Source organism: Xenopus tropicalis, chromosome 2 (assembly GCF_000004195.4).
Source record: "Xenopus tropicalis strain Nigerian chromosome 2, UCB_Xtro_10.0, whole genome shotgun sequence".
Classification (NCBI taxonomy): domain Eukaryota; kingdom Metazoa; phylum Chordata; class Amphibia; order Anura; family Pipidae; genus Xenopus; species Xenopus tropicalis.
In genome coordinates, this window is record NC_030678.2 from 112,519,675 (window position 1) to 112,546,723 (window position 27,049).

At 40.7% G+C, this 27,049-nt stretch overlaps 1 protein-coding gene across 3 annotated transcripts; it reads right to left on the minus strand.

Annotated features, from left to right (window-relative positions):
* Window positions 1–285: 285 nt before the first annotated feature.
* med24 (mediator complex subunit 24) lies at window positions 286–27,049 on the minus strand. Of its 3 annotated transcripts, XM_004911803.4 has the most exons (27): window positions 26,869–27,049; window positions 23,437–23,590; window positions 23,109–23,247; window positions 22,733–22,815; window positions 22,609–22,647; window positions 20,307–20,380; window positions 19,799–20,022; window positions 18,002–18,113; window positions 16,815–16,965; window positions 16,532–16,645; window positions 15,737–15,784; window positions 15,565–15,647; window positions 14,346–14,432; window positions 14,123–14,234; window positions 13,184–13,326; window positions 9,543–9,580; window positions 9,309–9,391; window positions 8,893–9,074; window positions 8,708–8,807; window positions 7,535–7,710; window positions 7,157–7,421; window positions 6,893–7,074; window positions 6,620–6,713; window positions 5,651–5,750; window positions 3,878–3,958; window positions 1,589–1,737; window positions 289–652 (listed from the first exon to the last, which is right to left on the minus strand). In XM_004911803.4, the coding sequence occupies exons 3-27, from the start codon at window positions 23,236–23,238 to the stop codon at window positions 536–538; spliced, it is 2,967 nt and encodes a 988-aa protein (XP_004911860.1). In that variant the 5' UTR covers window positions 23,239–23,247; window positions 23,437–23,590; window positions 26,869–27,049; the 3' UTR covers window positions 289–535. The 3 variants fall into 3 exon arrangements, with proteins under 3 accessions (XP_004911859.1, XP_004911860.1, XP_012813137.1); XM_004911802.4 differs by lacking the exon at window positions 23,437–23,590 and having other exon boundaries at window positions 286–652; XM_012957683.3 differs by lacking the exon at window positions 23,437–23,590 and having other exon boundaries at window positions 3,878–3,955.

Below are 27,049 nucleotides of genomic sequence, written 5' to 3' on the forward strand. Positions count from 1 at the left end.
CCTATTGGGTTTATTTCATGCTTAAATTATTTTTTTAGTAAATCAAAGTTATGGTGATCCAAAGTATGGAAAGATCCCTTATCCTGAAATTCCCAGGTCCCGAGCATTCTGGATAACAGATCCCATGCCTGTATATAAAAAAGCAGTGTGTGAATTCAAAGAAAACCTACTTGTGCTGCAGCAGTCACATTCACTAAAGCACTGGGCATAGGATTCCATTTGGCCATTGAGGCGTTGTATCTGGACCCTCAGTCCTGCTGGCAGCTCAATCAAAAGGTTCTTACATCATTTTACAAACCAAAACGGAATGTTTTATTCCCTCACATTCACATGTTTTGTTTTTAAATAACGTAGAAAAGTCAATATTGTAAGCAATAAAAAAAGGTGAGCATTTATGAAGTTCCTGTAATGGGCAAAGTGCGGTCTTTAGCTGTAGTCAGTTATTCAGTAATGGACCAGGCTGGCATCGCTGGCACAGGTGAAGGACCATAGGAGGATGGTATTAGGGTGACAGACAAGCAATGGTAAAATGACGTCACAGAGCAGTTAAAGCTTTCGCAGCCACTCTGCGCCCTAAGGGCAAGGTCAGGTCTGTAATGGCCAACACAATTTTGGGGCTGGATAAGGTGGAGACTTTCACCAACTCAGAGACCTGGAAGAGGAAGAGAAAAACACAAGAATATTCAGAAAGGCAATAAACCTATGAACCCCTATGGCAATGGTTCCTACACTGGAGATTCAATGAATGGAATGGAGGGGGACAGCGAGGTTGGTGAATGTTTCTACCAATTACTAATATATCTGTTGTCCTGCTATAAGCTGAGGGCAGTGAGGCCAAAAGGACTGGCTGGCCTATTGGCACGTTTGTCTATGCACAGAAATTTATTTCAGGCAGAAAAACAGATACCTACCAATTATTTCATTAAAGGGGTTGTTCACCTTTAAGTTAACTTTTAGTAGAGAGTGCTATTCTGAGATAATTTGCAATTGATCTTTAATTAGGTCTCCAGTTTGGGATTTTAGCAGCTCTATGGTTGCTATAGTCCAAATAACAATAAAGCTGCAGCCTCACAGAGAATAGTTTTTGGCTGCCGGGACTAATGCCCCCATTTAAAAGCTGGAAGAGTCAGAAGAGGAAAGCAAATAATTAAAAAAAACTATGTTAAAAAAAAAAACTGCCCATTCTATGACAAGCAAAGCCCTACTTGACTTTTGGCCTTTAGCCCCTCCCAGACAGTACTGCTTACCCCATGCAGCTGTTCCTGTCACATGTACAGAACTGCAAACCGGCACACAGCTGCTCTGGCGTATGCGCACTGAACTGAAAGCTGACTCTTGGCCTGGCCCAGTGGCCATGCTCCCCGATCACCGGAAGGAAGTGATGCAGTCATAGATAAAAGCTGCCAACCTTGCTGCACAGCACTACACTACTGTTTGGGGAATGGCTAAAGGAAAGAAGTTGAGTGATACGGTTAAGGAGGGGCTGGGGCGATCGAGAACTGGGACTAAAGGCAAAACCTGGAGATGGATTTACTTTCCCTTTCCTCTAACCCTTGGGGTTATGCCCAAAGTCTGCTTTTCCACTCACCATGCTGAAAGGCATGAACTGCAGGATGCAGCCTTTTCCACCCAGCTCCAAGCTCTCTACACACTCCTCCATAAACCACTGTACAAACTGCGTCTGGGCACCTGCCGTCTTGGCTCCCAGGACTGACGAGATCAACAGGAAAAGATTTGCTGCAACAGACGCAAAGGAATGAAACACAGGACTGGGGTCAGATTTGTAAAGTCACAATATGGCTACTGTGAAAAAAATCTTTTTCCCTTTAAAGTGGACCTGTCACCCAGACATAAATAAGCTGTATAATAAAAGTCCTTTTCAAATTAAACATGAAACCTAAAATCATTTTTTTATTACCACATCCATACCCATTATAAAAGCATTTTAAAATCCCAGCTGTCAATCATATATTTCCTGCCCTGCCTCTATGCCTTAGGCATAGGGGTGGGGCAGACAGTTACTTTCACTTTCAATTCAGAACTTCTTAGATGTCACTGAACTCCTCACATTCCCCCTCCCTCCTCACCATCTAATTGTGTAACCAGTGCATGGATATGGGTATCAGGTCCCCCCATACTGGCACAGAAACAAGATATTGGCAGGATGCAATGCCTGCTTTGATAACAATGTCCACAAAATGGCCCCTGCCTGCTTGCTGCAATTGTGAATTCAAAGGCTGAAGAAAATAAGATTAAAATAATTTATATAGTGTAAGTAAAGTTTATTTTGCTTGACAAACACAATAGAAAACAATTTGAAATTATTTCTTAAGGTGACAGGTCCGCTTTAAGGACAAGTCAACCCAAAATATAATTTTTTTGCCTAATAAAAGAAAACATAATTCTGAGCAACTTTGCAATATATATTCATTACAAATTTGTAATGGGCTTTGACTTATTTGTATATATAATTGCTATTAGAAGTAGTGTTTGCCTGCCCTTTTCTATTCTCTGCCCTGGCGGCTCTGCCATTTGAAACAATGTAACACAAGGCAGCAGCCTGACAGCCCTGACTTGCTGGAGGAGACCGACCTTTGCAACATTGATTAAAAACCAACAACCAGGATTCAGTAAATGCTGCTTTCAATAGCAATTACATTTACAAATAACTTAAAATTTTCAATAAATTCTTATTAGAAAGTTGCTTGGAATTATGTTTTCTATTATTAGGAAAAATATTATTTTTGGGGTTGACATGTCCTTTAAAGGAGACATTTTATATAAAGTTCATATTCAGTTAGAATATTCATCCTCCCTCAAAATGTGAAAGAATGCAGAAAGAAAGATGTTTTGATAACATTTTACCTCCTAAACCTGTCATTATATGAGAGCTGCACACACAACCTCTCTAATCAGAAGTCAGAGTGAAATGCTTCAGTCTCCCGCAGGAAGTGGTCACAGCACTGACTGACAGGTTTTACTCAGCAGCAGCAGGGAAAAGCCCCTCCCAGTTCCCTCCTTCTGTGTCTCTCAGAGCAGGAACAGACTTGCCTGTGATATAGCAAAGCCCCACCCACACTATGCATATTCACTGCACTTTAAGTAGCTCTGCTGTGTTAGTGAAGTCTATCAGGGCGGGGCCCCAGGTCTGGGTAGAGCACAGTTTTCAAGCAGTTATGGAAATATTTGAACCCAAAGGTATTAAAATAAAAGCACTTACTTCTATTCTACATTATTTTACATGGTTTAGTGCACTGTAAAAATTTATGGAATATATCCCCTTTAAAGGGAAACTCTTCTTTCTGAACCAAAATTTGTTAAAAAGCCCCACACAACACCTACCCGTAATGTACCTATCACTGTATTCTGTTCCTGCAAAAAGTATGAATAAATACCATTTTTATAAGCTGAAATCCAGCTGCAAAACCGTTCTTCTCTTTCTGCATCATTTGAAATCCTGGCAGGGGTGGATTTCAACAAGCTGACGCGGGTCCCTGATCTGAGGAAATTCAAACCCTGTCTGAAGGACCCAAAGCTGAAATCTGCCAGTGTATGGCCATCTTTACATAATGTACGTATGAAGTAGTGATGTGCGACTTGACCCACACCCGACCCTAGCCTGAACCCTACCCGGCCTCTGCCCTGTATTTATAGGCAAGGGCGCACCTATAAATACAGAAGCCGGTAGAGGCAGCCGACAGTGTTAGGTCGCAACCCGCAAGTTATGTGCCAAGGTCAGCCCGAACCCGTCTGACCCGCACATCACTAGTATGAAGCAAAGATACCACAGAACGGCTTGACAGGAGCAGGCAAGCCAAGATTTCTGGTGGTGGCCCTGACTTGGTGAAATAGAGCAATGAGCAGGAAGACATCTTACCTAGCACTCGGTTCAGTGGTTCTTTGGAGCTGATGTTGTGGATTTGGGAGGCAGAGAGGGAGCTGTTCATTGGACGATCTACTGCAAGAGAAATAAACAGAATGACATAATCCTTCCCCACTCACCAGCACAGATAATAACCAGAATGCTCATGCCTGGTATTCAGTAAAATTAATTTTGCCCTGGGAAAAGCCATTAGGTTAAAAAAAAAAAAAAATTAGGGCACAGGATCAGCGCCCGGATTTCAAATCGCCCCCCTCGCGCACATGCACGAACAAACCTCTCCGCCGCGCCGATGCAAGCGAGCATGCGCGACAATTAAACTCCCATTCGGAGCAGTGGGAAGAAGTCCCCATTGCTCCATATGGGCGCAAAATATAAAAATTTTGTTGCGGCGGGGAGGCATGCGCCCCTAAATTTGTGCCGCCCTAGGCCCGGGCCTGCACAGGATGTCAGGGGGTACCATGCAGAAAATTCTCTATGACGTTTTTAGTGACGCTATAGTGCCAAGTCGTACAGAGAAAAAACACATGTAATGTCAAGATTTAACATGAAAGTAGAAAATAAAGAAAGGAAAGGAAATGACAGGGTGCTATTTTTATGCCAAAAGATCTATATAACCACACTGTATCCTCAATCTAGGAAAGGAAGAAATTGGGGGGGGGGGGGGGGGGGTGAGATGCCATGGGGTTGATGGCTTTTGACTCACAGTAATACGAACATTACCAAGGAGAGAAAATGTTTCATCATTAAAATGGGAACCCACATCCTGTCTGTAAATGCTACAGACAGGCTTGTTCTGCACATATAGGAAATACTCGGTTCTCAAGTATTTCGGATTCATTGAGAGGACTGGCAAAGTACAAGCATTCCCAAGTGGATCCAGCTTAGGAATGTCCTGGGCGAGTAACCCAGAAATCACAGAGTCTTGGAAATTCCTAGGAGCAGAATCACAAACAAGTGCGGGAGATACGATCGTGTCTGCTGTTAAAAGTCGTTCCTGCGACAATCGCATCGCAGGACTGACTTGCCAGCCCCTTGGTTCATTGCCTAGGGGGTTGGGGCACACTGAACTCTCTGCACTGGCGCCTTTTGCTTCATTTGCGCAGAGCTTTTTCTGCAAAGAATGTATCACATGTGTGGTTGGCAGTAAAAGTGTTAATACTTCATAGTCTGAAACTGGCCAGCAGGTTGTAACACAATTCATTCATACTGACAGGACTTTATCCCTTACAGATTGGAATTTAAAAAAATGAATATAAATTGCAAAAGTGCTTAGAATAGCACTGTCATATGTTTGACATTCACTTATTTTTAAGATTTACTTATCCTTTAAGCCAGCACCAGGAAAAACAACAGGAAAATTTCAGGAAGGGAGAGAATTGCCTCAACTGTTTGATGTCCTTCTTGCCGGTTCAAAGCATCATGGCTTCAAATCCTTCACTCCTTCACAATACCATAAGCAGGGGCGCTGCAAAGAGACAAGCTGAGAAACTTGCCTCAGGTGCCAATGCCCTTGAAGTTAACAGGGGTGGCAAAAAGATGCCCCTGGTAACTTAAAGAGCTAAAATTCAGATTTTTAAATCAAAACTGCAGCTCCTCTAATGCAGAGAGTACTTTGCACTCTCTGCGCTAGTGATGTGGATGCCTCTCCCCCACCCCCACCCCCACAAAGCAAAACAACGTGGAGGGGTGCCATCCCTTAGGCCGCCTCAGGGCATTAGGGACCGAAACATCCCTGACTATAAGGCTGCTTTTGCAGAAACTTTTTACCTGGGTTAGCCTGCACACTGTGTTCCTCCTCATTGGAGCTCAGAAGACGCATAAGTTTTGATTGCTGGGTGTCATCTAAAGGAAATAGGCTGCTGTAATCCTGGGGCAGAGAACATAAACACACAATTTGTAATGGTAAATTGGCTTTATGTAAATGCAGGGCAGTGATTAAGTTTGTGTTTGTGGCTCTGTGGCAACATATCTATGCATTGATGCTGAGCAGCCAGTGGGTTGACTGTAGCCATAGAGTGGACCACATGAAACAAAGGATAATAGTAGTTTTGCAGTTTAAGGAGTTGCAATGGGGCAATTACATGCTGAGCATGCACCTCAATGGAATGCAGAGTAGACTAAACAGTTTGTTTTATCAACAAAATTCATAAATCCTTTCTTTTGCAATTAAAGGAGAAGGAAAGGCATTTTGGCATTGTACTACCAATAGATTTGCCACATTAGTACCACCTAGAACGCTATATTTATTCATCAGAAAGCTTTACTATACCGGAGTAAAGAGCCCTAGAAGCTCCCTTCGATAGCAGCTGCCATTTTAGCTTGGTCTTGGTAGCTTCCTGCTGCAGTTATAGCTGTTGGAAGCTCAGATCACACATTCCTAAGGGGAAAAGGGTTCATATGCATTCTTATGGGAAGGGGGAGCAGGAGAAGGGAGGGGGAGAGAGGACAGAACTGAGCAGACTCGTGCCCCAAACCTGAAGGAGCGCTAAAAGAGAGGAAGTCTGATACCAAAGAACATGTTCACAAAAAAGGAGAAAGGAAATCACGTGTTTCTTTTGATTGAGGACTCAGTGCAGCTTTTCTGTGAGTGCTTATGGCTGTATTAACAGACCTTTCAGAATTTATATGCTGAAAATTACTTTATAAAAAAAAAAGTCATATAAAGTAAACATGCCTCCTTCCAGTTCAATAGCATATACACAGATTTTCCATCTGTGTAATCCAAAAATCATTTACCTCGATATCTTCTCTATGCCGTTTCCTCTGCCGGGGAGATGGCTGGCCCTTGTTTTGGGTGGAATAGGAGGTCATTGCACACCACACCGATAACCTGTTGAGGGAATGGACAAAGCTGCATACAGTTTCCAATGTACAAAAGTGACCTACAGGTTCACAATGTCAGGCACCACATGGGCACTGAACGGTCATTGCTCTGTGGGAGGGGACAATGTCTATCCAAGAGATCACTTCTGTATTACTGCACCATTTTTCCCAGTGTAGCTCACTCACTTTGCCAGTGCTCTGCCCGGAGGGTCCATCAGCATGTGCCATTTGGCAGAATCTGTAAGCAGGGATGGCAGTACATGCCCTAGAAGGGTGAGCGTCAGCTGCTGCATGTCCAAACAGAAGATGGCATAGAGCAGCTCAACCGCCCTTAAAGCAAACTCCAACCGTGTTTCCCTCAACAGCTCCTAGGAAGAGAAACCATGTATTTATATTTGGCAAATTAGTGGAATCCTCATCTGCTCACAACAGCATCCTCCCCTTACTCACCTTTACAAGATTGTTGCAGAACCAGTAGACACCCCCCATATGAAGCAATGTATCAAATACATGTAGGGTGCGGCTATCAACCCATCCCTTTTCTAAGGTGGAGCTAAATGCCCCCCTCAGAACTTCCTTTATGGGCTTCTTAGGGGGCAAGCGATGTATGTAAGGCACCGGCTCACTTCCTGGAGCCGAGAATTTAATCTGAGTGGCAGTCTGCTGCAGAACCTCAGCGCACATATTGTCCAGGATAGAGCTCATGATAATGACTCTAAGAGGAGAGAAGAAAAACAATAGTACAGAATGTAAATACTTGTAATTACACATGGAAGAAAATATTTTACACCTTTCTAAAAAGACTGCACATAAGCTCGGGGTACTTACCGCTCGTTGTAGAACTGCAAAGTATTGTCCCCAAACATGGGTGATCCTAACTGGCGGATCATCTGCAGAGACTTGTCTCGCTCGTCTAGTCCCAGCATTCTGACATGAGCCACCAACCAGGCAACTGCACATACAGCCAGGCTGCACACCTTCCCTTTGATGTTGTCTGTGATTTTCTGTAGCACACAAAGTAACTCCATTACACTTGAAGTGGGGCGTACCACTTAAAAAGTACCCCATAAAAATCATAATAGAATCCCTTTACGTCTAAATTATACTGTTTACATAGCAAATAATTCACTCTGCCATTCAACATTTTATTCCTGAACCAACAAATGTATTTTTAGCTGTAACACTGATGCGTAGACGCCATCTCTGCGCATTCTGCCTGGGCTTTCAGAAGGAGCCAACGCTACACATTAAAACTGCCTTCAGGTAACCTATTGTTTCTTCTACTCCCATGTAACTGGAGGAGTCCCAAGTTGAACTTGGATTTCTTACTATTGAGTGCTATTCTTATAACTACTGGGAGCTGCTATCTTGCTCCCTTCCCTTTGTGCTGCTGATCAGCTTCGGAGAGGGGGGTGATATCAGGCCAACTTTCAAAGTGTGATTGAAGTTTATCAAAGCACAGGTCACATGGCTGTGGCACCCTGGGAAATGAAGAATATTGCTAGCTGTGTGTGCATGTGTTAGAACAGAGTGGGGGAAAGGCTGAAGAGGGCTGGATTAGATATCGGTAAGAAGATTTATTCCGATATCTGTGAATTAGGAAAAAAAGAGTAAGGAAGATTCAAATGCCATGGCATTCACGTAAACAGGGTCCCTGAAGTGTGCATATTAGAAGCAGGGATCTTCAATGTCTGTATATTAGGAGAAGGGGTAGGTAGAAGTCCTTTATGTCTGTTTATTAGCAGTAGCATAGAGGTAAGGGTCCTTGATGCCTGAAAGTTAGGAGTAGGAGGGTGGAAAAAGTCCCTGTTATCTGCATATTAATGGCAGAAGAAAGGAAGGGCTCTATGGCATATGTACATTAGGAGTATGAGTGAGGGAGGGGTCCATAAAATCAGTGAAGTAGTAGGAAGAAAGAATAAGAAGTCCCTTCTGTCTATACTTTTGGTAGAGAGAGGCAGGGATCCCTGATATCTCTATATAATGTACACCAGTTCATACCTGAATGGCTTCAAAGGACAAGACGCCATTCTCCCAGGCATTATGAATTTCCAATATGGCCGCAGGGATACTCAGGCACACTTCATGCCACTTTGTCTGCCTGCGTAACAGAATAAGGATGTAAGTTAGAACCAATACATGTACAATGTATGGGAATGTAGTCTGTGTAACTATATATAACATACGCCAGCTTCATTTCCGTGGATGTGTTGAGCAGAGCCACCAGGGCTTCCACCTTTGCAATATCTGGATGTCTAAAGCATGGGTGGTCTGGATTTAGCACCCTCCCTTCCCCTGGCATACACGTTTGCATCCAGCTTTCAAAGAAAGGCATCTCACCACTTGGACATCCCTCAGATAGGATCATCTGCAGAAAAAAGTAAATGAATAAGACTTAGTTGATCTTTCCCATATCCCAGTATGTGCTTCCATGGTCCACAATACATTTCAGATCTGACTGCATTCAAATGCCTGGCACAAGGGTTAATGTAAATAATCTTGCTACCCATTGATGATGGTGGTGGTGACTAGAGCTCTTCTTACTACAACTGGGGCAAAATTAGCAAAAACTGAGGAGCCACATACTCAGAAACTGCCTTACCTCTGAGCCATAGGTCTGTGCCACATGACAAAGCATCAGGAAGGAGATATCAAAAAGCAGGGCTCGGACATTGGCCGCCTTTGCTGAGGAGACAGAATCAGTTCAGTGGCCAAATTCACTTACAGTTAGTGAAGTAGCCAATGTGTAGGAAATGGAGTTGGAAGGTTAATGGAAGGGAAGATTAATGGATACGGGTGTTATTGATTGCAACCAGGGAAAAAGAAAGACACTTACAGCTCTCTACTCCAATATGTCTCGTGAATTCATTGAGTCTGGAAGACAAAAAGCAAGAAATGATTAGATGGCACAGCTAGTATGTATTATTGGGCACTGACCAGTATCCAGCAGGTAGAAAGCCCAAGAGGCAAGTGCACCATTAAAGTGTGTCTCCCTTCTTAACTGCTGTATGGATTTTCTTTTTTGGTGTATGTTACAGACACTGTGAGAACAAAAATTGATTCTGCTGTTCTGTGTTAGTCCATAGAGCAGGGGTTCTTGGGTTCCCCTGCAAATCCTGGCAAGCCTAACACAGCCAAACTCCAGGGTCGGACTGGGCTGGCGGGGCACTGGGAAAAAAACAGATGGGCCCTGCCGGCCCAGACCCGACCCCTGCCGGAGCACCCGGGCTGCAGATCATCCTCCACCAACACGTTAAAAATAAGTTTAATTTACAGGGAGCTAGCTCATGGAGCTAGTAGTGCTTATCTGCTCTCAAATTCAAAGCAACTGTATATTAGATCTGTATGGCATAAAGGCAAGAGTTCACAGGGCAGTTTTAAACATTTGGCCCTGCAGCACTCAGTGGCCTAGTGGAGAGAGCACAAAATGATCCAACACTCCCCTCATTAAAGGAAAAGTAACACTAAAAAATTTTTAACTAAAAAATCTATTCTACCCTCCCCCAATAATTGCCCTATCCTGAAAACCATTTGTGATTTTGAATGCTTTAGAAGAAAATACCTGTTAAACTCTGCTTCCTGTCATTTGAACAAAGGCGATACGGCAATGCCGGGGAAAGTATCAGGAGATGCATGAACTATGCAGTGATCGACTGATCGAGCCTAGCCTGACTCCTTCCTATACAGAAGTCAGGCTAGGATCGATCAATCGATCACCGCATAGTTCATGCATCTCCTGATACTTTCCCCGGCATCGCCGTATCGCCTTTGTTCAAATGACAGGAAGCCAAGTTTTTTTTACAGGTATTTTCTACTAAAGCATTCAAAATCACAAATGGTTTTCAGGATAGGGCAATTATTGGGGGAGGGTAGAATAGATTTTTTTAGTTAAAAAATTTTAGTGTTACTTTTCCTTTAAGTTATGGCAAATCCCTGCCAGTGTGGGTACACTCGTTTGTTAGACCATTGCTGTTTGAAAATGCTGAGCACTAAATGTCCAAGAGTCAATTTTAAATGCCACAGCACCAACAAAAAGTGTGTGGATTCATTACCACCCAGTACCCAGACACACAGGCCAGCAGCAGACGTGATAGCTACGCGCACCCATCCCAAAGTAGTAATAGCCATTGTGCATCCCTAGGAAACAATTATGTCAAGTAAAAGAAAAACTGACTCCAGGTGCAGGATGTTCAAAGAACAGTGGACCTACGATTACTTTTTCATGCAGTGCAAGGAGAGAGCGGTTTGTCTGGTATGCCAGGATTCAGTGGCTGTGTTCAAAGAATGAATTTGCGTTGACACTACGAAACTCGACATATAGGATATCTATGAAAGGTTCACCAAACTGTGAATGATTTGGAGCTGGACTGGGCTAAACTAGCCAGTGAGACAACTGATGGTGTTCCTAGCATGGTGGGGTCTATGACCAAGAGATGGACAAACACAACCATTCGCGTCCAATAGTGATATCCTGCCTCATCCATCAACAAGCGCTGTGATTTACTGTGATCACTGAAGTGCAACTCATAAAGTTGTGGTGTACTGTGTTAATTTCATTAGGGCTCGTGCCGTAAACCACAAACAGCTTCAGGAATTTCTCTCTGAGCTGAATGTTGCCTATGAAGATATTATGTACCGCGCAGAAATGTGCATCGAGGGAGAGTTTTGAAATGTTTTTATGCCTTACTTCCACGGGTTTCTGCTTTTCTGTACCAGATGCAGAATGGAAGTGGCACCTTGCCTTTCTGACAGATGTAACAGCGCTACTCAACAGTTTCAATGTGCAACTTCAAGGAAAGGGGAAGCTCATCTGTGATATACATTCACATGTGAAAACATCTGAAGTAAAATTGGACCTCCTTATTAAAACAAGTAAAGGAGGAAAACTTCTGCCATCACCCCACTACGCAAAAGCTGAGAAACCATAAGAAACCATACCCAAACAAAAAATGTGTGGATTCACTGGAAAATGTTGCAAAGGGAGTTTTAACATACAGCTTTTACAGAACCCATTTTCAATTGACATTGAAATTGTTAATCCGATTTACCAAATGAAACTGGCCGAACTACAGAATTGTGACTCTCTGAAAGACGTATTGAAATCAAGCAGCCTTACAATTTCTATGCATTTCTCCCCTCTGAGACATATCTTAATCTCAGGAATCATTCACTCATAATGACAACCATCTTTGGCAGCATCTATGTCTGTGAACAGACTTTTTCCAGAATGAAACATCTGAAATCGCCAACCAGATCCAGACTAACGGATGAACACTTGCATCACTTGTTATGACTGGCAGTGAGAAACATGGAACCGGACTATCTCATCAGCCAAAACCAGGTCCATGCTTCCCATTGAAGTCTATGTTTGTTAAAATTGTTTTTCATTTTAAATATTGTATTGCCCTTTCATGTTTTTTTGCACTACAAATAAGATATGTGCAGTGTGCATGGCAATTCGTTTGTGGTTTTTTAAAAAAAAAATTCAAACTATAGTCCAGCAACCCAACAGTCTAAGGGAAAATGAACTGGCCCCCTGTTTAAAAAGCTTGAAGATCCCTGCATTAGTATATTAAAGGAATACTATCACGGGGAAACATATTTGTTACAAAACCCATCAGTTAAAGGAGATTCTCCAGCAAAATCCTGCATTGAATCCATTTTTCAAAAACACAAACAGATCTAACATGGATTCTAATTTTGAAATTTCACATGGGGCTAGCCATATTCTTCATTTCCCAGGGTGCCATGTGACCTGTGCTCTTATAACCTTCAGTCACACTTCACTGTGGCGCTGCAAGTTGGAGTGATATCTCCCCCCTCCCAGCAGCCAATCAAGAGAACAATGGGAAGGGAGCAAGATAGCAGCTCCCAGTAGGTATCAGAATAGCACTCAATAGTAAGAAATCCAAGTCTGGCTTGGGACTCCTCCAGTTACATGGCAGTAGGAGAAACAACAAGTTACCTGAAAGCAGTTCAAATGTGTAGCGCTTCTGAAAGCTCAGACTTAGGGACACTTTATTGCTGCGCTGCAAGTTGAAGTGATATCCCACCCCCAGCAGCCGATCAGCAGCCGATCGGAAGGGAGCAAGATAGCAGCTCCCAGTACGTATCTGAATTATTTGCTATGTAAACAGTGTCATTTAGAAATAAAAAGTACACCATAAAAATCATGACAGAATCCCTTTAAAAATAGTCGAAGGTGATTATCTAACCCAATGTACTGTTTACATTCTGGCATGAAAAGAACACGCTTGTAGAACCAATGCCAAATGTTTTATGTTGTTTTATGTTACAAATGCAAAATAAACACCTTTGAAAAAAAAAAAAAAAAAAAAAAAATAGTTGAAGGTACCATGAACTGACGAGTCGGAGTCAAAAGTATTTATGTACCGACTGCACAGAATAAACACCTATAGCTTTTCCATATTGACACAAACACTTCAACTGCCTTCAAAATGTTATTTTAAAACTTACTGTATGAATTTGCGGGCAAAAGACTTCAGTTTCCCAGTGGCTGCCGCTGCGGCCAATAGCAAGTCCAGGCTCTTGCCAGACAGCATATGACCCAAGACTCCCAGAAGACCCTCTGGAGACTTTGAATGGTCAGCATCCATTGTCTGTGAAATATAAGATCATCACAACAGAGTAGGAGGATTAATATGTAATAAAGGCATAGCAGCTATCACTTATAATAAGGAAACCTGACCTGGATTACATATAAAATAAAAGTGATAAAGACTGAATCTGTGGTTACCCTCAGATAAGAAAATGAGCAGCTGGGCATCATATATGCATTTGCTGGCCGCAAATACTGCACGACCCCCATATGGCAAACTGCTAAATGACCAGACTAGGAATATGGCATCTGGAACCCATGCGTGATTACAAAATCACTAAACTTTTCCTCTATGTGGCTAGCTTCAACACTAACACAATGCACTGGCATCACCTTACAACTGCCAAGCTATTTCCTTTCTACCCAGGGGCATCAAATAACAAAAAAGGTCTTAAATTCTTTAAAGGGATAGTTCAACTTTAATTTACTTTAAATAATTCAACTGTAATTATTTTAATATGTGCTCTTTTCAGCCTGTAGCTTGAGTGCTCTGAAGCTACCATTCTATTACCATTGTTACTTTGTACACCATTCAAACTAGTGCCTGGCTGCTAGGGTACAATGGACTAGGGTACAATGGCTAAATAATTCAAATATAGAATGCTAAATAATTTTTTTTAAAAAATGATGTAAAAATAAGACAAACTTCTAATTTTTAGGGTTCTTTGCATGTAATCTGTATGTTCAATGAAGATACCCCATGTACCGTTCAGTCCTGCAGAATTTGTTGGCACTTTATAAATACATGGTTTTTTTTACTCTCCCCTAATAATAACAAAGAACCTGACATGTATCACCTTAAGAATGTTTGTGACTGTGGGTTCTGCTCGGAGTATCAACCCTGGGTTGGGCTGGATTGTAGAGTTTTCAGCTGATTTCATACGTGGAGCCTGTTCCCTGTCTGCTGTCCTGGTAGAGGTGGCAAAAAAAAAACAGCATGTGATTCATTGTGCCCAGCAATGTACAATTACACAAACATACAATTAAAGCAGAGAGAAAACTAGAAGCAAGTATTTTTACCGTTTTGCCACAAGGTTCTCCAGGTTTTGATCTGAAAGCAATCCCAGTTTGTTGCATTCCTGTAGTAACAGACTCACACAGTCACAGCTGGCCAAACAAATAAAAATATTAAAGTTAACAAACACCTTCCTGTAACACGATGACCAGTAACTCATTTATTGAAAATCTACTGAATCATAAATTGCCTACTATTAGGTGTCTGTTTTTTCAGATTAAAGTGGAGCTCTTGCTTGTGAACCAAAATTTATGGTTATTATAAGAGCCCCACACAACACAGAAACCCCAAATACACCTGTCATTGTAATCTGTTCCTTCAAAAAGTATAAACAAATTCCATTTTTATATGCTGTAATCTAGCTGCAAAACAGTTCTTCTCTCTCTGCATTACTTGAAATCCTGGCAGGGAGGGGGGACTAAAACATTGATGTTACAGATTGTAACAACTTCTTCACAACTTACAGACAGCATGCAGGAACTACATAACCCACAATGCATTGCACTGTGACATTCCTTTTCTTATTAACATCACGTTTGCAGCAGGGAATTGTGGTATTGGGAGGAACAGGGGGCCACGGCTTAGGGAACTGTTAGAAACCATATTATTTAATTAAAAATCATGAAAAGGCTGCATATGTTTTAACTGATATTGCTTAAAATTATGTTTTCATTTCAAAAAGCTTAAGTTGTGTTTGGGTGGAGATCCCATTTAACAAGGGTCCAGAATGCTGTAAATCTGCTGAGAAACCAAACACCACTTCTAGTTTACAGCACAGAGCAAAAACACACAGCCACAGCAGCACTATACAAGCTTTCCCCTCAACAAGTACCTAAGTATTTAGAAGGGGAAAGCTCTTCATAAACGGCAGCATAGGACTGCACCTGAAAAGCCACAAGAGGTAAATTAAATATTATGGAAGGTTGTAGTAGTTAGGCATCCCAATCTATGTGTGTCTATGTTTAAAAAAAGCTGCACACGAGCATACCCACAATATATTTCATAATGTTTAGAGCTATTGAGATTTTTTTTATCTCTTGCCTCCTTATAAAATAAAAAGCCATACTGCCTAAAATAGCATCTGTTATATCAAAAACTTTATATAACTGACAACTTCTTTTGCTTTCCTGAGCACAAAACCTTTCTATAACACAGGACTGTAGAATAGCTGGCCTATTTTATAACAGGGTATAAGCTATATGGAGCAGGTGAAAGTAGACATACTTGCATCTCTGGTCAGCTTTGTCTAAAAGGGGAGTCAGTTTCAGAAGGTATTCAAACGCACACTTCATATCCTCATTGAAATCCTACAGTGGGGAAAAGAGCACATTATAGCATTGTAAATGTCAGTCATTGAGTGATGGTTAATATAAGATTAATGAGTAGCCGATCTAACCTGCTCCATTGGAGAAAGCTTCTTTAATTTTGCCAAAGCCTGTGGGATCTGGGTGGAACAAACAAAAAGTAAGTGAAATATATGCTTGAGTGAGAGGTCCTATAACTGCTAAAATTTAAAAAAATGGTGCTTTCATGTAATATTTAAAATCACAGTTAAAGGAGAAGGAAAGTCATATTGGCTGCATAGACTCCTGTCCATGCCCTGAAGGATTTTTCTGAGAGAATGAAGTTTTAGACTGAAGAACATATGTACACAAAAGGAGACAAAAATTCCTGTGTTTCTTTTGATAGAGCACTCAGTGCAGCGTTTCTGTGAGTGCTTATGGCTGTATTTAACTTTCTGATAAAGCTTACTTAGTTTTTATCTTTCCTTCTCCTTTAAATAAGGGGTTACATATTCTCATGAAGACATATGACAGTTTAAAAAAGGGCCAATTGGTAAAAGATGAAAGATAGTCTGAACCTCAAAGGTTAATGGGGTAAAAAATTAAAAATGTTACTGGTCTGTTATTAAATATGAGAAAGGGCACCCAAATAGCACATGGCTAGAATAAAATATTTAGCCAGTACATTTCCAAACACTGGGCCTTCAACCATGAGCCATTCAAAATGTAACCTCTTCCTAAAAAGTGAGATTGAGGTTTTCCTGTATTAAAGGAACAGTGGTACTAAAAAATGAAAGTTTATCAAAAGTGTATATAATGAACTGTTGCCCAGTACTAGTAAAACTGGAGTGTTTGCTTCAGAAACCTCATAATATGCCAAATGTGATCCTTGCTAGTTTTAAACACACCTTAAGAAAAGTGAAAGCAGTCCATTTTAACTCCTCTGTCCCTTCTGGGGATTCTATTAACCCCACGATGCACGCCTTCCAGACCTCCAAGAGAAACAGGTGCGAGGGGATTCGCTACATTAAGAGAGATATTCTCTGATCAGATGATAAAACCATAATTGACAACAGTATTAACAAAGTCTGTTATTGGGCAGATTACATTTTTATAAGTGAAAAGGCATGCATGAATTGGACAACCCTAACATTTCACTTCTGGCCCAATATAAAAACACTAGTCCCTCACCTGCATCCTCTTTACGGTGTTCATCTGTTCCACTAGAGGTTGTGCATCGCCCGTTAGATTCATGGTGCCTTCAAGCATCACAACAGCATGAACAGTGGGGAATCCATTCCTTTGAAGTTGGTCTGAATGAACTGAAAGCATGGATGGGATGCTGTGTATAAGACAGAGGAGGATCAAATTACTTCTCCGTAAAGCACAGTTCTGGGAGTAGTTTTTCCTGCTTTGTATAGAACCAGTCCTTAGTCATAATATATGCATTGCAGTAATTCCAAACCTCACCACAATACAGGCAGATCCATTCCCATTGGCTCTGATGCACTGAGAGGCATAGTGTCATCCAATGCATACATTCCTGCTTCTATGCAGATATCAACTGTGTGTCCAACACTAGGGTTGGACTGGGGTGTCTGGGGGCCCACCAGGGCTGTCATCTTAGGGCCCTTCCCCCACCACCCCAGTCTCAAACTTCTACTCTATGTCAAACCCTATCCCCGTGTACTGCATTTCCTCCTTGCGGCCATGATGGGGAGGAGATGCTCCAGCTCCTGCAGTTAAAAGCACAGGGGGTCAAGGGGGGCCCATGAGGGTTCAAGTCCACTGGGTTTTTTCCTGTTGCCCCACCAGCCAGTGCGGCTCTGGCCTACACCTTGCCTGTCAGTGAATGTACAGCATGTAGTGGATCAGAGTGGATGCTCTTGGATCAGCTTTCTGTAGAAACAGGTAAAGAAACAGGCAGCTGTCCATTAGCCTAAGATAGGTAAATCGCTGATACAGGACTGAGGAGAATTTGTTGATGATGATATATAGATAAGATTCAGTTCCTTTTGAAGGCTCTTGACTTGGACAAAATGTTGAACACAATAATAAACTGGATATTTTTAACTAGTTATGAGAGTTGTGGAGTTACGGTTGACTTTGCTAAATAATTTTGCTAGCACCAAGGAAGTACATTTTTTCCCACTTACATGAATTAAAGCATAAACGTAAAACAACAAGACTTGGTCAGCAGAACACAGTATTACAGAAACAAACTTGATTCACTAGAATTATATCTATAATAATAATTTGCTACATCATTTTGAACAATAAAGCAATGTACCATTACAGCTAGGGGAACACTGATGTGTAGACCCTCACATTCCAGTCATTTGCCCCATGAACTATGAATATTATACAAGTCCCTTTACCTTCTTATTAGAGAAACACATTCCTCCGCCTGGTTTCTGAGCTGAACACTAGGAAGGAGACTAATGCTCTCAGCTAATCTGAGCAAAGATTGTTCCACTGATGTCCAGGAAGCTGCAAGACAAAATAGAAGTGCAAGTCATACCATATGTAAAAAGAAAGCAAACTGCCTTCTTGTGCTGGTAAAAAAAAATGCAACATATGAGAATTCTCAAATATATAACTCAACTAAGTCTGCACTGACAATAAATTACAAAGGGAAGAGATTACAGAGTAACAGACACATTTACATACAATTACAAAGGGAAAAAAGTGATGGTGTATAAACAAATACTGGACTGCACCATGGAATTTAATAACGGTATGGAAAAAGGTTGAGCAAAGTATCAGTGTCCCATGGAAGTGGAGAAGATAAACACTTTAGGAAAGCAATGGATATCTAAATTCAAGGCTGTAATATCTATGTGTATCCCCCTACCTCAAAAAATAGAATTCACACCAAATTAGCATACATGATTTAGTGCTCAGGTAACATTACATTAATTATCATATGTGAATTGTTATACATATGCCCTCACCACCCCCAGAACTTCATGCATACCCAGATAAATCCTTCAGTCTTAGCATCTTTCTCTTAGTTACTATTCACCTTAATTCTTGCATTTTATGTCCTCCACCACCATCTACTTTATTCCCTTTCTTCATAAAATGTAAGCTATTTCTACAATGTTTTTTCAAAGCTGGATTGTACTTCTCTCAATAAAGGTATCTTATATATAAGTTTGTGGCTACATCTGACAGAAAAGTAACGCTTCCCACATGCATGACTTTGCTTCCGTACCTTGAGCCTGGGGCTTGTTAATTAGGGAGATGGCACCGCAAAGCTTGATACCAAGTACAGAAGGCTACTGGCCCACAAGGTTCTTCCAAAACAGGGACCAGTCCCCTAATGAAGGGGCATAATAAAGCATGGGGGCTAGTCCCCTTGTAGCAATCTATACTTTGTTTGACTGAATACAACAAACACCTTAGGAACTATACACTCACCCAGGAGGAAGCTAACAACCCCGTTTTGTGCAAAAACAAATCAGGCCCTGAATGGCAGTGGGTATGTCATGAAAGCAAATAATTTTTTGAACAATGTAATGTAACTATACTCTTCAGGGACCTTTCTCTCAGGATGATGTCGACATCTACTTTTTATTCACAAAACATAGGCCCCCCACCTATAAAATAGCTCTTATCAAACAGATCAATAGGATTTTGGAATTCCACAGCAGACCAAGTGCAACAAAATATGCAGACAGGGGTTTTTAAAGATGCCATCCATTAACCTCAAAATCAGAAGCCTACCCATCTGACCAATGAAATGATGCCATACCATAGTATTGGAGAAATACTCCGCAGTGCATTAAGAGACAAAACATGTACCTATGGGTTTTAAAGGGTATTTGAGAGATACTCAGAAGCACAAATGCTTTGCACTTAATATTATTTTTTCATGATTCTGTTCTTAAAAAATGTAGTAACAAATATTCAAGGCAATGCCCGGTATGTTAGCTACTAATTATACAAAAAGGAGGTTACTGACTGTTATTAAGATCTTAAGATGATAGCATTATATTTCAGGGGTGCTGCTCAAGAAAAAAAAATACCCTTGTTGGAAAAGGCCCATTGTGTACTGCAGAGAATTTAGAAGGGGGGTCTTAGGAAAGTATAGATTAATCAGTGGCATCAAAAGAGCTGCCTGCACTCCCCTATACAAGCATACATTGCATTCCTTTGCCTTAATGCCATACCTGGTTCCTCTAGCTTGGCAATGTGGATAAGGGCCCGATTCTTGGTACTGCTGAGCATAGACTCCAGTCTCTGCAGACACATAGAAAGGTGATTCTCCCCAGCCACTGGATCTAGCATATCTTTGAGTTTATCAGTGTAGAATGTAGAGCAGCGCAGAAGCCAGTTCAGAGCACTCATAAGGGCCCGGCAAAGTCCAATGCATTCCTCTGCCTTCCCGTGACAACTGGCATGGGATGATTAGATAAATTAAAGGATCAAAAAGCAAATGAAACAGTAGATACAGAAGTAAACAAATAAGGAAAATTAAATGCGAATGGCCCTAACAAAGATACAGTATGATGTGTATGGGATGCGTGGAGGGTAGGGAGAAAGAAAAGCAATAGTAATGCCAAGTTATATACAAGAAAGGGAATGTGATATATACAATAAGAAAAGGAAATGGCAAATAAAAACCCTAGCCTACTGGTTAAAGTTGGGTCAGATATATATAAAGTTGTATATACAAACCTGAGGTTGTCACAAAACATATCCATAATTTCCAATAGGGCCTGAATGCAGAGATCTCTTGAGAAATCATCAAACTAAGGAAGCAGAATAAAAACGGTCTGCTAAAAGAACTTGTTTAGTAAAGAATAACAGCCTGTTTAGCTGTATTGGCACAGAGGGCTATGTAAGGCACATTTGGATTGTAATGACAGGATCAAGCACTATAGAAACAGTATAGAATCTATTTTATTAAGACAAATGGCTGTGGCATATGTGGAGCTTAGTTTGCCGCTAAACAACCCTACCTGCTGCCAATCATCATCATCTATTTACAGTCATATGAAAAAGTTTGGGAACCCCTCTCAGCCTGCATAATAATTTCCTTCACTTTCAACAAAATGAAAGATAACAGTGGTATCTCTTTCATTTCCCATGAACATCTGAGTACTTGGGTGTTTTCTGAACAAAGATTTTTAGTGAAGCAGTATTTAGTTGTATGAAGTTAAATCAAATGTGAAAAACTGGCTGTGCAAAAATGTGGGTACCCTTGTAATTTTGCTAATTTGAATGCATGTAACTGCTCAGTACTGATTACTGGCAACACCAAATTGGTTGGATTAGTTTGGCAGGTGTGTCCAATCATGAAAAAAGGTATTTAAGGTGGCCAATTAAAAGATGTGTTTCTGTTTGACTCTCCTCTGAAGAGTGACACAGCATGGGATCCTCAAGGCAACTCTCAAAAGATCTGAAAACAAAGATTGTTCAGTATCAAGGTTTAGGGGAAGGCTACAAAAAGTTATTTCAGAGGTTAGTTTCAACTGTAAGGAATATAATCAGGGGATGGAAGGCCATAGGCACAGTTGCTGTAAAACCCGGTCTGGCAGGCCAAGAAGGAGCTGCATATGCGGAGGATTGTGAGAATGGTTACAGACAACCCACAGATCACTTCCAAAGACCTGCAAGAACATCTTGCAGCAGATGGTGTACCTGTACATTGTTCTACAATTCAACACAATTTGCACAAAGAACATCTGTATGAGAAAGAATCCCTTTCTGCACTCACGCCACAAACAGTCGCTTGTTGTATGCAAAAGCTCATTTTGACAAGCCACAGTCATTTTGGAACAAAGCGCTTTGGATTGAAGAGACAAAAATTTAGTTATTTGGTCATAACAAAAAGCACTTTGCATGGTGGAAAAAGAACAGCGAATTTTAAGAAAAACACCTGCTACCTACTGTCAAATTTGGTGGAGGTTCCATAATATTGTGGGGTTGTGTGGCTAGTTCAGGGACTGGGGCCCTTGTTAAAGTCCAGGGTCAGATGAACTCAACCCAATATCAACAAATTCTTCAGTATAATGTTTAAGTATCAGTCACAAAAATGAAGTTACGCAGGGGTTGGATATTCCAACAAGACAATGACCCTAAACACAGTTGGAAATCTACAAAGGCATGTATGCAGAGGGAGAAGTACAATATGCTGGAGTGGCCGTCACAGTCCCCCGACTATGAGATGATTTGAAGCAGGCTGTCCATGCTCGGCAGCCATCAAATTTAACTGAAGTGGAGAGATTTTGTATGGACAAATGGTCAAAAATACCGCCATCCAGAATCCAGACACTCATCAGAGGCTACAGGAGGCGTCTAAAGGCTGTTACATTTGCAAAAGGAGGCTCAACTAAGTACTGATGTAATATCTCTGTTGGGGTTCCCAAATGTATGCACCTGTCTAATTTTGTTATGATGCATATTGCATATTTTCTTTCTGTTAACCCAATAAACTTTATGTCACTGCTGAAATACTACTGTTTCCATAAGGCATATTATATATTAAAAGGAAGTAGCTCAGCCACAGATAAACAAAACTCCAAAGAATTAAGAGGGGTTCCCAAACTTTTTCATATGACTGTTTATAGCACCAGTAAATTACACAGAACTTCACAATAAATTTAAACAGAGATCTTAAAAAGTTTAACAAACAAGGGAATACAGGGTAACAATAGGATCAGAGGGCCCTCCTCGCAAGAGCTTACAATCTGCCAATTACTTCATATAAATATGAATCCTAGATACAGGCATGGCCGAAGGGGCGTGGTTAACTGAACAGTATGTAAATATACAAAGTTATGCTTTAACATAGGCAATTCCCTGTAGAGAACACAATTTTAAGGTATATAGGGCCTTTACAGGCATTTAAATTGTATTGCAAGGTTGTGCTAGAGATCAATATTAAACCAACCCTGGAGAGATAATAAAAAAAAAAAAAAAAAGAAGAAGAACAAATCTATTAAGAACAAATCAGACTCTCTGGAATCCACATTACCTTGCTGATTGCTGTTAGGACTGTTGAATAAGACACCATCTAGAGGAGAGAATAGGTCAGTTGAATGAGCCAGTGATCAGAATAAATGCAGCATATTAGATTGGTTTAATCAGAGTGGACATACTTGTGAATTGATGGCATATTTGAGATATGACAGGATGAGTGGGTTGGGAGCTGGTCCAATCATGGCTTGATCCAGGAGTGCTTCTGCAAAAGAAGAAAAAAGGTAAGAATCAGAAAAGCACTATGTCGTGTCTTTACATTGACCTCAGACATTTATTGCTCATTTAAAAATATTTAGTAGAAATATCAAACGGATGGCTGAGGTTGCTAGGAAATAAGTGTACAAGACAGCTATACACCCATACAACAGCACTGTTCTGGTTAACAAATGTTCTGTGCATCTCCCCAGAAGCCCCAAGGTTTGCATATAAGCAGTAGCCAAATGGTTCCCCTTACTAGGAAATAGTTTTTATTCTGTGGTGTGTTTGAAATCTGACCTGCCAGATTTAATATATCCCATGTTACTCCTTTGGGAAAGAATTTCTTCATGTTGATAGCCCACTGGTAGTCACTCCATCGCTCCTTCCAGGCCTGTAGAATGGCCTGCTTTAGATTTACCAGCTTCATACTGATGTGCTGCAAATTAGAACATTTATTAATGTCATTATTTCCACAATTAATAAACAACTATCCATATATTGTCTTTTGTATTTGGAGTAAAAACTGTAATTTAGATACATTAGGAAAAATATTATACCACAGTATATATACTATAGTTTAGAAACAATTAACTTGTAGGCATCGCATGTTTATTTAAAAACTTACACAACAGCAGGGGATGATACACGGTTACACGGTAGTTGACAGAAAGGGGCATGTAGTGATGCTGATGTGGAAAATGGGAAATAACAGTAGCAGATGAGGAACTAGTGCGAGACCTTGGTCCAGAGACATCCCAGGGAAGGGTTACATGGTGGTTCTAGAATAAAAGTGTGCAGTGTAATAGAACAACTATGTACCACAGGCAGTCTCTCACACATGTAAATGTGGGCGATGATTCATCATGTAGGCCACACACCCTTTTTTACGCCCCAACAAGTGCCACTTTTTGCAGGGCAGTCTAAAAAAAGCCTGCAGCCCTGGATTGCTGTTTAAATGTCCAGCAACCCAGTTTAAGTCCAGCTCCTACCGGCCAGCCTACTCCCATGTCCCATGTCTCATCTGAAAATGTGACGTCACAGCCATACGTGTATAAGCGCAGTGACGCAGCACTTAGCCGATTTGATGGGGGGGGGGGGTGAATAGGCCAGTGTTGTGTGTGGTGGTCTCTGGTACCTGCCACTGCCAAAGCTTTAGCAACCAATATTTAACCAGAAATAAATGTTTCGTTGTCTTTTCTTCTCAGACCTCAAATTTGTGCCAGGGACAAAAAAAAACAAAACATTTCCACCAGAGTTTCTTGCACCCAGTATGTAAAAAGATGTGAACTTGTATGTCTCTGCTTAGCCCTTTCTGACCAAAAGTAGTCTTTTACTCTTCATTTAAAAAAAGCGCAGGTTCATGTCATTTCCACAGTGGAGCATTCCAGGGCTCCACAAGGGCGCCATTGAAGCCTGGGGTTTTACAAAAGGATTTGATCACACCAGCTGTCACCAAAAGTAACATATAAATAAGCAGTTATTTTGATTTGCAAATGTAATTGATGTTTTAGGCTCTTTTACTTTGGCATCAGACTTTGGTCTAATTTTTGTGCAAACTGTCATATTTTTTCACAATTTTGGAACAAGAAAAAAAGTAATTTAAGAGAATGCAGTGACTGAATGCGGGTCCAAGTGTTTTTAATGCAAGAACTAGGGACAGATTTTTCACAATATATGCACAAACGAAGGGCTACTTAAACAGAAGAAAATGTGTAAAATTGGCCAAAGTTCTTTAGGCTCTTTAGAGGATTCCAGTGCTCTGTCAAAACGACGACAATATTTTTCACAATTTAGGGACAAAAAGCTAATTTAGGAAAAGACAGTGAATGAAACTACTAAAATGCATCTAGTGTGTTTAGGTTCTTTTTTTCACAGTGGCTTTTGAAAGTCGACACGAAAACGAAGGCCAGATTTTTCACAATTTAGGCACAAATATGGGCCAATTTAGTGGAAGAAAATAGGTGAAATTGATTTTTTTTAATAATGTGGAGTTTTTTGTTTTTTTTAAATCACAGATGCATCAGAGGATCCCAGTGTTTTATGTGCAAACATGGGCCAGATTTTTCGCAATTTAGGGGCAAAAAGGTTAATTATGGAGAATATTATGGGTGAAATTGTCCAAAAGGTATCCTGAATTTGTAGGGTTCTTTTTACTTCTCACAGTGGAATCAGAGGATTCCAATGTCTTCTATGAAAACAAGGTTTTAACAACGCCAGCCTTTTCTTTGCTGGCATAGAAAACATTTAGGGTCAGATTTATATAAATCTGTATACAAGTTTTTACTGTGATTTAAAGAGGTGGTTCACCTTTAAGATAACTTTTAGTATGTTATAAAATGTACTATTGGCAACTTTGCAATTGGTCTTAATTATTTGTTTTTAATAGTTTTTTAATTATTTGCTATCTTTACATGGGGGTCCCCTGACCCCACTAGCCAAAAAACATTTGCTCTTTGAGGCTACAATTTCATTTTATTGTAACTTTTTATTCCTTATTCTTTCTATTTAGTCCCTCTTCTATTCATATTCCAGTCATTCACACCACTGCCTGGTTGCTAAGGTAACCAAGACCCTAGCAACCAGATAGCTGCTGAAATTGCAAACTGGAGAGCTACTCAGCAAAAAGCTAAATACATTCATTTTCTGAAACTCAGGGATTCAAATTAAAGAATCTGTGTCTAAAAGCTGACAAGTTCATCTTGAAGTCAATGGGAGTTGGATTTAAAAAATTCAAACTATTTTTCAATTCAAGTTAAAGATATCAATTAGAAATTTGGAAAACTGATTAAAAATGAAAGTACAAAGCAGCATGCATATAGTCACGCTGAAAAGTGAAAATGAATATTTTCAAAATCAGCCAAAAGGATTTTGTGTGGAACCATAGCTTTATAACTTTTTGAGATAATCTTAATTTTTCATCTTCATTACTGATTGTATGTAACAAAAGCTTCACTGCTGTTCTACTTTAATGAACAAGAAATAATCTCCTGATGCTTCTTTGCTCAGTTCTATACCAAGCAGCAGTTCTGTAAGACACTGATGACATTAAAGGGGAACTACAAAAACAAAACAAAAATTTGCTAAAGAGCCCCACACAACACAGAAACCTCTAATATACCTATCACTGTAATCTGTTCCTTCAAAAGGTATGAATAAATACCATTTTGATATGCTGAAATCTAGCTGCAAAACAGTTCTTCTCTTTCTGTATCATTTAAAATCCTGGCAGGGAAGGAGGGACTAAAACACTGATGTTACAAATTGTAACAACCTCTCCACAGCTTACAGACAGCATGCAAGATTCACATAACCCACAATGCATTGCACTGTGATGTTTCTTTCCTTATTGACATCACATGTGCAACAGGGAATTGTGGGATTGGGAATATGCAGACTGAAGACAGGTGACTACTGTTACATTTTATTTGAGTCACAAAGTAGTCAGCCAGATTCATGTATACTTTTCCAAATGCTTAAGTTGTGTTTGGGTGGAATACTCCTTTAAGGAGAAAGATATTGATCCCATTTAAAACTAAAACTACACACAGGGGGCTTGTCTGAAGCTAGTTGTAATGTTAATCAATGAAAAGCACCCTGCCTGACACAGGGGCAGTGGCACTCAAAACACCCAAGTACCAAAGACCTAATACAGTGTTAAACCAAGTCTACAGTTGTGTAGTAAATTTGGCCAGTGTGTATCTGAGTCTGCAATTCTCAGTCTGTGGGTTTGACTTTCATTGTTGACACCAGGGTCTGAGGAAGTGGAAAGTGATGGAGTAAGGAGTGCCCACTTTTAACTACAGTGCCCTCTGTACCACCTGTAAGTAACCACCTGTATGGCACAGTATTAGCATGTAATGTGTAAGTACCCACAGTGCTGGCATATATATATATATATATATATATATATATATAATCCCAATACACATGTATGTCATACAGTTCCTAACCAAATCTTCAGACTCCCACCTAAACCCTGCCAAAAACACTATAGCATGTCTCTATGTGCCCTGAGATGTCTCCTATATACGCTCGTAGTAACAGTAGCAGTACCCACCTCTCACTCATTCGCTGTCCCTATTACCACAGTGCCTCGCTAGTCACCGAGTAACTCGCTTTCCCTCTCTCGGCTATCGCCTCCGATGTCCGGTCCCCGGAAGCAACAATTTCGACCCCTCGCACAAAAGGGAATCGCCGCAAGGGGGCGGAGGGTGTACCAGTCCTTTACGGCTTACGTC